The sequence below is a fragment of the Pteropus vampyrus genome, unplaced genomic scaffold (assembly GCF_000151845.1).
Source record: "Pteropus vampyrus isolate Shadow unplaced genomic scaffold, Pvam_2.0 Scaffold16, whole genome shotgun sequence".
NCBI lineage: Eukaryota > Metazoa > Chordata > Mammalia > Chiroptera > Pteropodidae > Pteropus > Pteropus vampyrus.
The window spans coordinates 11001595-11012667 of NW_011888797.1; the positions used below are offsets into that span (position 1 = coordinate 11001595).

The 11073-nt window shown below is 51.0% G+C and overlaps 1 protein-coding gene across 2 annotated transcripts; it reads left to right on the forward strand.

The window, feature by feature from the left end:
• Window positions 1-146: 146 nt before the first annotated feature.
• Window positions 147-7364, forward strand: POLR2F (RNA polymerase II subunit F). 2 transcript variants are annotated; one of them, XM_023527434.1, is made up of 4 exons: window positions 147-305; window positions 2925-3055; window positions 6589-6660; window positions 7116-7364. In XM_023527434.1, the coding sequence occupies exons 1-4, from the start codon at window positions 162-164 to the stop codon at window positions 7339-7341; spliced, it is 573 nt and encodes a 190-aa protein (XP_023383202.1). In that variant the 5' UTR covers window positions 147-161; the 3' UTR covers window positions 7342-7364. The 2 variants fall into 2 exon arrangements, with proteins under 2 accessions (XP_023383202.1, XP_023383201.1); XM_023527433.1 differs by having other exon boundaries at window positions 7187-7364.
• Window positions 7365-11073: the final 3709 nt, after the last annotated feature.

Genomic DNA, 11073 nt, shown 5'->3' on the forward strand with positions numbered 1-11073 from the left:
GCTGATGGGAATGATCCAGTAGAGAGAGAAAAGAAACAGTGGTGATGAATGAGTCCTAGCAGAATTTGGGAGCTGATGGGACAAGTTTGAAGGAGTAAAATGAAACAGAAGTTTGATTCGTTCATTAAGTAAATGTTTATTGAGCACCTCCTAAATATTGGATGAGATACTCTTTGCCCTCTTTGATTCTAGTAAGTGATGCTCTCACTAACTGGCCTCTCTTCTTCTTGTACAGTTTTGATGGCGATGACTTTGATGATGTGGAGGAGGATGAAGGGCTAGATGACTTGGAGAATGCAGAGGAGGTCAGTATTTAGCCTTAGGCTCCACCCTCTGCCGCCTAGGCTGCCAAATAGCTTGACCAATGATAATTGCCTAAATGCATCTGCCTCCTGTTAGTAATCAGAGCGCCTGCCACAAGCACCTATAGAGTGAGCAGAGTTCTAGTCCTGGGTGGTATAGAAGCCCTACAGGGTGGGCCTGAGGGCTTTTGTCCACTTGGACCATAGTCCATGGCTTCTGGGGCAGTTAGTTCACTGATGGGTGAAATGTCACATTCATTCATCAGCAAATGTGTGTTGAATGTTTATTATGTGCCAGGTGCTCTGCAGGATGGGGCTCCATAGGAGCAGGGGGAAAAAGTGACCTGGGATAAAGCTAGAGGAGTAAGGGCTCACATCAGGCAGGAATTTGTAGCCTAAAGTTAGTGAGAAGCCACTGACAAATTTGGAGCCAAAGGGTGGCATGATCCGGTTTACACTTTAGGAAGAGCATTCTGTCCCCAGATTGAGGAGTGAATTGGGGAGGAGCAAGAATGAGAGAGATCAGTTAGGGAACTGTCATAGATCTCCAGGTAAGAGACCTATAGCTTGCACTTGGGCACTGCTACTGTTAATGATGAGAAAACAGATGAAAGAGATATTTTGGTGCATTGGATATGGAGCTAAGAAAATAAGAGATGACAAGGATGACTCCCAGGTATCTGGCTTGAGCAACTAGGCGGATGGGTTTCTAGCTTCCAGAATAAAACACGGCTTTCTGTCTTGTGTGACTGATGGAAGAAGTGCTTTATGCCTCCTGGACAGACAGCAATGCCTCAGTTTCTTTTTTTTTTTAGGCTAAGAAGCTGAATTTTCCCTTTATTTGAATTTTCTCTCTGCATGGCACTCTCAGGTACCTGTATTCACTGTTTCAGAAACCTCTTTCTCCATCCTTCTGATCTCTTTCCATTCCTGTCCTGATGATTCTCTGTCTCTTACATGTGGTTCAACCCTGTTCCGTTTCTCCATTCCTACTGTCTCAGCCTGGTTTAGATCTTTATTGCTTTTCACTCACATTACTGCACAAGTTGTGTTCCTGGTTTTCCTGCCTTCAGTCCACTCCAATTGCCTTTCTGCCGCCAGAGTCATCTTTCTTACCTGCCTACGTGATTGATTACTGTTGGTCTTCCTAGATGGTATCTCTGCTTCTGCCCTTACCCCCTACAGAATATTCCCAACAGAGTATTCAGAATGATCCTTTTAAATCTTAATTCAAATCATGTCTGCTCAGAACCCTCATTCAGTGGCTTCCCATCTCATTCAGAGTAAATGCCAGAAAGGTGTACAAAGTTCTCCATGATCTGGCCACCTGCTCCCTGTGCAACCTTACCTCTTCTTGGTGTCCTTGTCATTGCCAGGCGGACTCCTGCTCAAGACCTTTGTTCATGCTGTTGCCTTTTCCAGGAACACTTTTCCCTAAGAGAGGCACATGACCTGCTCCTCACCTCCTTCAGATCTTTGTCCAGGAGTCATCTCAGTGAGGCCTTCTGTGACCATCTTATTTAAAATTGTAGCATTCTCCCCCTCCTCCCATACCATGACCCGGCACTCCCTGTCTTTTTTCTCTGTTGTTATACTACTTATTTTACTTACTAATTTTTTGATTGTTTATTTTTTATCTCTTCTGATTATAAGGGAAGCTCTATAGGGGAAGAAGTTTTATCTTACTGCTCTATCCCAAGCACTCAGAACACTACCTGACATATAGTAAGCACTTAATATTTGTTGACTTAATTATTATAGAAATTATTCTCCTACCTGCAACCCCATATGCACTTCTGCTCTAATCATTCTCCACGTTAGTTGTCCAAACCTAGTATCATTCTCTCCCTCGTCTGTTACTTTGCATATGCAATTCGACCTGCCTGGAACGATCTTCCCTTCCTCGTTGGCTTGGGAACTCCTGCTAATCCTTCTAGACAAGCTCACGACTTATTTCTGGACTGTCTTCCTAACCGGCCGTGTATCCCCCACCTTCTTGTTAACTTTGTCGCTCACCTGCATACCTTCAAAGCACCTGCTGTTTTGTTTCCTCTCGTCTCCTCCCCAGACCGTGAATTCTTGGAGAGCAGAAACTCTTGATTTTCTGTCACAGCACCTCTTCTGATGTCTGGCACATGACAGATGGCTTAATAAGTAGTTCCTGTATTCGCTCTGACTTTTTAGTCACTTGACCTATTGATTTAGTTACCCTGTCTCCAAGCTTGTTCCTCGCTCCCTGCTTAGGGTGATTTGTTGTCTATGTTCAAGGATTTCTTTGTATGGGGCCAGCGTTCTGGGACTGCCCTGTCTCCGGACCCTTTGCTTCTCTTTTCTGAATGAGGCAGCTGGCTTTGTAATCTTGATCATGATTCCTCTCTTTTACTAGGTCTGAGACTTTGGCCAAGTTAGCTAACTCTCCGAGCCTATAAAATGGGCACTGTGATCCCTATGTCATAAGTTTATTGCGAGGATGAAATGAGGTGTCAGTAAGGCAGTTGCAAGGTCATTGGCATGTATTAAGCAGTAGTGGTAGTGGTGGTTATAATCATTGTCATAGTCATCTTCCCCCTCCCTCTCAATAATGTACCCTGAGATTGTCCCTCTTTCTGCCATGGTGTCCAGGAGGGCCAGGAGAATGTTGAAATCCTCCCCTCTGGAGAGCGACCGCAGGCCAACCAGAAACGAATCACCACACCGTATATGACCAAGTATGAGCGAGCCCGCGTGCTGGGTACCCGAGCCCTCCAGATCGCGTGAGTGTGTGCCCCTTCGCTGTCTTTTCCATCAGTCAGGCCACAGTGAGCCTCCAGGCTGTCGATGTGGCCCGGCCTGGCACCTGAAAGCAGACTCTCCCTGCTCTCACGTGCTAGACAAGGAGGGGTGCTGTCGCTGCGTGCCAGGCGCTCTGCTAAACCAGGCCCCTCGGAGTCAGATCCAACGGGAGAAATAGGACACGAATATCTGAGAAGCCAAATAACAGTACAGAAGGATAACAGTAAAAATACTGAACTCGATGACCGCCTGTCAGTTTGGTGAGGCAGAAAAAAGTGTGGATTCAGAGAGCCCTCGACCACTGTGGCCTGGTTAGTTGTGGGTGCTGTGACAGCACCCGTTGGGCTTCAGGTGGTTCTTGACTCAAGGTAGTAGACTATGGCCAGCCTCCACATCCAGGCCATGCTAGAGATATGACAACACAGAGCAGTGGTGGGGCTCTGGGGATTTGAATTAGCAACCTTTCTCTCCCAAGTTTGGAACCATTTGAAGCATAACAGGATTCGAGAGGTAGCCAGTAGACAGGCAGAGATGAGAATGTCCGATGATTGTGTGTTCGGGCAATGCAGGCTTCCAGAGACTGTCTGCAGGGGCAAGCCTACCTGCTGAGGTCGTGGGCCTCAGAAGTGCCCTCTCTGCAGGTAGGTGGCTCCGAGAAAGCAGGGACGCTCGAAAAGGCTAGGCCACGGATGCTTGCTTTTTCCTGTTTCCCTGTCCGATGTTACTCCTCCTTGCTGGGGAGAAGTAAAGGGACAGAGAGGGCAGGTGTGGCACTGTTGCTTTCATAGAAGGTCTCCCCAGGGAAACACGAGGCCGAGGAAAGCAGCCTTACCCAGACTCCGCTGGCGTCGGAAATAGTGGGTATCTGGAAGTCAGGGTGCTTCCAGTAGGGAATAGTGGAATCTAGGCTGGAAAGGAAGCCGGGGCCAGAGTTGTGGAGTTTTGTGTGCTGGAGCAGTGATGCTGACTCTGTGTTCCCCTCCCTAGTTTTCAGTCAGCATTGGACTTGATCTCCAGTTCTGTGGGGTGAAGCTGACCACGTGTCCACCTTGATAAGGGGTTGTATGGGCGGGCGACACCGTTCCTCATCTGTTGCGCAGCAGTAGATGTCTTGCCAGCCTGGTCGCGCTCCTTGCTGAGCTGGGAGAAACTAGAGCCGCACGTGGTGTGATATGTTTGGTATCCCTGGGGTCAGGAGCCTCTAGGCCTGCACCATCAATTATGGTAGCCACTAAGCTACATGTGGCTATTTAAATTAAGTACAATGAAATAAAATTTAAAGTGCGGTAGTTCAGTCTCATTAGGCACATTTCTTGGTACTTACAATGGATAATGTAGGTAAAAGACATTTCCAGGCTTATCACTGCACTTGCACCTGTTGGGGATGCAAAGATGATTAGAGACACATCCCCCAGTTCTCCAGGTGTTTACAGCCTGGTGCGGGGAATGGGCCCCTTCACAAATACCTGGAACCCATGGTGGACAGGAATGGTGCTTTACAAGAGGCGCAAAGAAGAGAAGGAAGTAATCGCATGGCTGCCTGGGAAAGCCTCATGAGGAGCTTAGAATTCAGGTAGGGACAGGGAAAGGGAGGTGGTTTTGAGTGTATCCTGGGGGTCAGAAACAGCACAAGGAAAGGTCCAGGAAGACAGAAGCAAGTGTGGCTCATGGGGGAATGGCAAGTAGCTTGGGGCACAAGACTGGAAGAGTTGTTTTTGGAACCTTGAGTGACAAGTTCAGAAGATTGACCTGCATTTGGTGGGCAATGTGGAGCACTTAAAAGTTTGGAGGCAGACATTCAGACCCCTACCAGGTGCCAGCATCCTGCTTTTCCTTTAAGGCTCAATCCCACTTAGTTGGGTCTATGGCGCTCCTTCCAGCGAAGGGCTAGGTGGCTCTCCTGCTGTGAGCCAGTGGACAGCCAGGGCTGTAGCTTATCCCTAGCACTAGGCATGCAACCCTGCACTTAAGTGAACAAACATTTCTTAGACAGTTTTTGGATGAAATCTCACTCTGTCCAGTTCATTAGCACCACCTGGTGGCTGGCGTGGATGGACCACAGCCACTTCCCTGAGGATCGTGGCTGGGTTCATTTGTGGAGGTTCTGGTGCAGACAGATGACCCAAGGGCACACTGTCACACTTCACACATTGTGTGCACATAGTAGGGCTGGGTAAATAAACACTCTCGAATTATTCATATCTTGAAAGAAAGAAGGCATATGCAGATCAGGAAAAGCACTTTGCCACAAAAAGCTTCTTTAAAGCTTTAAATTTGGAGAAATTTAAATACTTATTGAGAGAAGATACAGGGAAAATTAAATACTTGGTCTCTGCCTTTGGGAAATTTTTAGGCCTTTGGGATGAACAAATCCTAATATTTAGTAATAAAATTGGTAAATTATTCAGTATAAACTGGTGGCTCTCAGACTGGCTGGTTACCAGAATCACACAGGGAGCTTTGTATAGACAGGTTCTCAAGCTTCTTCACTGGAGATTCTATTCAGAAGGTCTGGGAAGGACTGGGAGCCTGAATTTTTGTCATGCTCTCCCAGTAATTCTGGGATCCATTGGTGTAAACTTGATGCAGAATCAACAGTGGCTTCCTAGAGGAGGTGGGCCTAAGACTGGCACCCCGCCCATTTGTGTGCAGAGCCCCTGCTGTGGGCCAAGCATTGTGCCAGGGCACATGGTCCTGGGCCACCAAGAGCTCGTGGTCTAACACGGAGAACATCAAACAAGTAGTTATAGTACAGTGAGAGCGGTGCCAGGAGAAGCACATGTGAATGAGTCAGGCGCTGAGAAGCCAGCAAATGTTCTCCAGGGTGGAGACATTGGGGCCTCACCTAGGCCTGTAGGGAGAGGAAGAGCTCGAAAGAGGATGCGGAAAGTAAACAACAGCGTCTGTCCAGGGAACCGTAGGAGTTTGGTGTGGTGGGAACGTGGGGATGAATATAGGCAAGTGGCATGAGAAGGTACTAGGAAGGTGAGCCGGGGCCAGACTGGGTTCTGCCGGCTGGCCGTGGGGCATCGTGGAGGGTCGTAAGTGGGTGAGCACCTGACGCAGGCCCCGTGTGGAGGCTGTGAGAGCTGGCCTTCTGAGGGTGTGCTGCCAAGATGGGCAGGGACACCGGGAGCTGGCCCCTGAGGCAGGGCCTGGGGCCACTGAGTTAGCATGGTCAGGCGAACCTTTGCACATGCTTTTTCTCTGTGCTGGAATATTCTGCCGTATCCAGCAGAGGCAGGGCTTTTTGTCTTCATTTTTAAATGAGGATACTGATATTTGGAGAGGAATTTAGTGTCTTTGGACGCTATTTTAAATTTAAATCTGGTCTTCTGGCTCCCACTCACGTGCCCTCGCTGTCAGTGCCCCGCCCACCACGCCTGGTAACCTTTCTAGGAGAGGACTGGGGTGCCGATCCAATCCCCTTCGTGAAGTAAGCTCTCCCCGACTCCCTGCTGGACCCTTCTCCCCATGTTTGCAGTCTCCTCAACACCTGTCCCTATACCCACAGGATGTGCGCCCCCGTCATGGTGGAGCTGGAGGGGGAGACAGATCCTTTGCTCATCGCCATGAAAGAGCTCAAGTAAGTCACCCAGGTCACGGTTCACTGCTCCAGAGCCCTGGGAGGCATCCTCAGCTTTCTCTGGTGCACACCCGGACCCCCCCACTTCCTGGCTGGGGAAGTGGTGCTTGTTCTGTGGATCCTTAGCTCATTCAGGCCTCAGCCCACCAGGAGGGAGGAGGGAAGGCGTGGAGGGGCAGCAAAGGGCAGGGCTCGGATGAGACATGGGCCTCTCCTGGCTGTCAGGATTCCCTGTTCCTGCTTCAGTTGGCCTTACCAATGCCGCCGCCCCTCCCCCGACACACACACTCTCTTCCCCCTCCTCCCGTCAGCCGTGGGATGGCAGAGCTCTCTGTACCCACTGTCCCGCATCAGGGATGCAAGAACTTTCTTTTTATTATAATTACTTTCCTGCAGAGTGCACTCGTAGCCCCGAGAGGATGCTCCTAAGACTTTTCTTTCCCTGCATTCTGTACACAATTTGTTCCTCCTGCTGTAGAGCGTGGGTCCCCAGCCCTCATGTATTGTGACTTCTCCCCTGCCACAGGGCCCGAAAGATCCCCATCATCATTCGGCGATACCTGCCGGACGGGAGCTATGAAGACTGGGGGGTGGACGAGCTCATCATCACCGACTGAGCTGGAATCGTCTTCCGCACGCGCCTCATCCCCAACTTCTCACGTTCTTTCTACATGTAAATAATAAACTTCAGCCTTTTCACCCCCTCCGCCTCCAGCTATCTTCTGTGCCCACCTGCTTTTCCCCTGCTGCCTGGAGGAGGCACCCATCCAAGTGGCCCCGTGACTGTCAGCTCTTTAAGAAGCACCAGGGGCCCTTGCTCCCTGCGGATACCCCACATCCCTCCCTACATCTCCCCGTTCACCAGAGTAAAGGCTGCTGCAGGGAGACACCTCAGCTGCCTTCCCAGCAGACAGACGAGCCTTTGTGCCCAGGGAGCTGGTTGCCACGGAAACCCCCAATTTCCTTTCCAGTGGGACTGGCTGCAGGGGCTTCTCCCTTCTCAGGAGTATCACAGAGCAGGTCTCATCAAGCCACCCATTGTTTTCTAAGGACCTGCCTCGAGCCTCTTATCATGGTCTCGGATCCCCTTTCAGAAGCAGTGCCCCAGCAGGAAGCTTGGGGACTCGGTGATCTCCAGCCCTCCCCAAGCAGAGGCCTGCTGGACAAGTCAGCAGCTGTAGAGCAAGGACTGAGCACCTGCCCACCACGCCCTGCTGTCCCGAGTCCTTAGGCCACTGCCCACACACTGCCCTCCGGTTTGCCTCTCTGGTCTGCCACACCCATACCCTCTCCTTCCGGGCCTCTGGAAGATGTCCTTTCCCCTCCGGGTGGGGCCTGTGATCCCCCGAGGCCTCTAGTGGGATGGGTGCTGGCATGATGGTGGGCCAGGAAGCAGGGCTCCTGGGTTCCAGGTGTGACGTTAAATCAGGGCTGGAGCTCATCCTCTCTGCCCCAGGTCCTAATGGGTCCTGTTCTCCTCACCCTGCTTACCCAACCTGTGGTACAACCAGTCACCTTCATTCCTCCCTCCCTTGGGTGGGGGCAGAGAGTGATTACTGACACCCACAGAGAGAAGGGAGGGTTGGCTCCCTGCGTATTTCAGCTTTGACCTCCATTCCGCTGCCAGCTCCCCTTCCAGGAAGAGGAAGGGCCAGGCTAGCCTGACCTCTGAGAGCCATGGCCCCCCGGGGTGATGCGCCCTGGACAGATCGGGAGTGACGAGCAGCCCCAGGAGCAGGAGGGGCATTTGCTGCCCCGGAGAAGGGTTAATTCAGGGAGCAGTGGACTTCGCACCCCCTTCCACCCTCCTCCAAGCCTGTGGAATCCTTTAATCAAGTTGGGTGCTGAAATTTCAGCTCTGAAACGCCGCCTTTGTGCCAGCATCCAGGCGGCTGCCCCAGAGTGCGGGGGTCACTTTCTCGGCCCCGTTTCTCTAAATGGCCTCTTTGTTCCTGCTGGGCCGCTCAGTATCAGATGTGATTAAAGGGAGATGGGGTTTGGGTGGGGGAGGAGAGAAGGGGCTGAGAGAGAGAGTGGGGGGTTAACCCTTAGGGGATAGGGTGTAGGGGAGATGGGGAAAGGGGTGCTTTTCCTCCCTACTCCCCCTTCCCATTCTGCTCCTCCTTCAGAGTCGGTCCCTAGTTACTCCGCTGGCCAGGCCTGGGCCTAGTTGCTTTAATCTCTCCAGAAACACCTGGCGCTTTCTCTCCTTACACATGGAACCACTACCTGAGGCCCCAGCACCTCCGGAACTTTGAGTCTAAGGGATGGGCACAGGCTAGGTCTTCCCACTTCTCCAGGGTCATTTGTCCTCTCTGGGGCCATTTCCTTTCTTCCTGTATCCCCAGTGACTTCCCAGTCGATTGCATGAGATGCAAGGACCTGGAGGTGAGGTGGTGGTTTCATCTTGAGGTAGCCCTTCCTCTGCCCATGGCTGCGTGTCCATAACCCCACCAAGAGCAGGAGCAGTGAACAGACCTGAAGTGGACTAATGTCCTGTTTTTCAATAGAGGCAAAAAGGTAGCTTGTAGAAATTACGAGCACAAAAGGTTAGTACCAACTGATCCCTAACACGATTCTAGAATAGGTTATTGCACATTCGAAAACATAAAGAAGAGGTCTAGGAACTAACATAGGGTTTGTAAGAATATTGCCAAATGAACCAAATACCATTTTTTCCATGGTGACTGGCCTTGTAGGTTGGAGGAATGCCACATAGACAGCGAATGTTGATTTCAGCAAAGCATTGGGCAGTCTCTGTGTGGCTGTGATGGAGAAGTGTGTACTTCGTGGTGATGTCGTTAGATAGATTCAGAATTGATTGCCAGTCTTTCCCTAAGAGCGTAGATAACTGATGATCGACAGGGATTTCGTGGTGTGCACAGGGCCTGCTCCTCTTCATTTCATCCTTTTTATTAGTAGGGACTTGAATGAGGATATTCAAGTTTGCAGACACATAAAACTCAGGAGAGCTCATAAGTTGTACTCAAGATTCCAAATGGTTTAATAAAGGTGGGAAATGGTCAAATCCAATAAGATGAAATCTGTTAAAGATCAGTATAAAATCCTGCATTTATCTACAACAAAACAAAGCACCAGGAAACAGCTTATATACAGTTGGGGTGATCTGACTTGGCAGCAGATGCCATCCACAGGATCAGGGGTTTGCAGCTACTACTAAGCTTCATGGGAGCCAGCAGTTTTGGTGAGGTTTACTGAGGAGCTTACATGACACAGGTCCAGATGGGAGTTTGGTCACCCTGGAAGACTGGGCTAGATCTTGGCACTCCCCACCCCACCCCAGATCCTCACTAGGAGGTAAGGGGGCAGATAAGGGAGCTGGGCGTGCTGGTCTGGAGCAGTGAAAGAAACATCACTTCAGATTTAAAGTTGAAGTAGGGCCTGCAGACAGTGGACAGGTGGAAGAGATGATGGTTATGTGTGTAAAGATGGAGTCAGAGCTGCCTTCACATTCTGGCACCAGCACTCTTTAGCATGAACCTCTCAAAGCTTCAGTTTCCTCATCTGGAAAATGGGGATGATGATAGGGCCCACTCCCTCGTAGGCCTGGATGACATAAAGCTCTTGGCCAGGGAGCACTCACTACATGGTGGCCATTACTGTATCATAATCAGTTGGGTATAAGGAAGACTTCCATCTGTTGGAGCCATCCCTCAGTGGAGCACAGTGGTGAGGAGGGTTCCCCTGTCCTAGAGGTGGAGTGGCTCCTGGCCCCTGAGCACAACTTGGCATTCTGCTGAGGAAAGAGCTCTTAGAGAGTAAGCCCTGGATGATTAGGTTACAGTCTGCCATCCTGGGTTTACACTTAGACACCAGAGGCTGCTGTGAAGATGGGGTAGGTCCTGGAGCGGACCAGGTGTGTGTGTGTGCATGTGCGTCTGTGTATGTGTGTGTTGGGGGAGGTGGCAAGTGGAGGGGTGCAGAGAGAGGGCCCAGCCACACACCCTAAAGGACCAGGCCTGCTGGCTATAGACAGCAAGAAGTCAGGCCCGAGCCGTCTCTTTCAAATACCTGTCCCTTGAATTCTTTGTGAGCCCCCTCCCCTCTGCTGGGCAAGCAGAGGGACTGCTTGGAAGGTGCCCCGGCTGAGTTCCAGCTTGAGCCAACCAGCGGCCCACCCGCAGGGTGGGCACAGCGGGGTTGGGGGCAGGCCCCCCATCTGAGGCCTCAGCTCCTGAGCACAGACCCACCTTGCTGCCATGCCAGCTGTCCTAACCCACTGTACTCCCCCCACCTTCTTGGGGGAGAGAGGGGAACTTTGGGCTATTGATCCTTTGCATTCCACCCCTAGCTACTTCCAGAGTGTCTGAGGAAGCACAGGTACAGGGATAAGAGACCAAGAGACAGGCCAGGTCAGGCCCACCAAGCAGGTAACTGGAACCTTTAATTTTA

Bases quoted from the DNA above. Each gene is read 5' to 3' on its own strand.
- POLR2F (XM_023527434.1), top strand. From the start codon at position 162: ATGAGATACTCTTTGCCCTCTTTGATTCTAGTAAGTGATGCTCTCACT. The intron at 306-2,924 runs GTCAGTATTTAG...CATGGTGTCCAG, and splicing joins ACTTGGAGAATGCAGAGGAG to GAGGGCCAGGAGAATGTTGA. The intron at 6,661-7,115 runs GTAAGTCACCCA...TGCATTCTGTAC, and splicing joins ATCGCCATGAAAGAGCTCAA to ACAATTTGTTCCTCCTGCTG.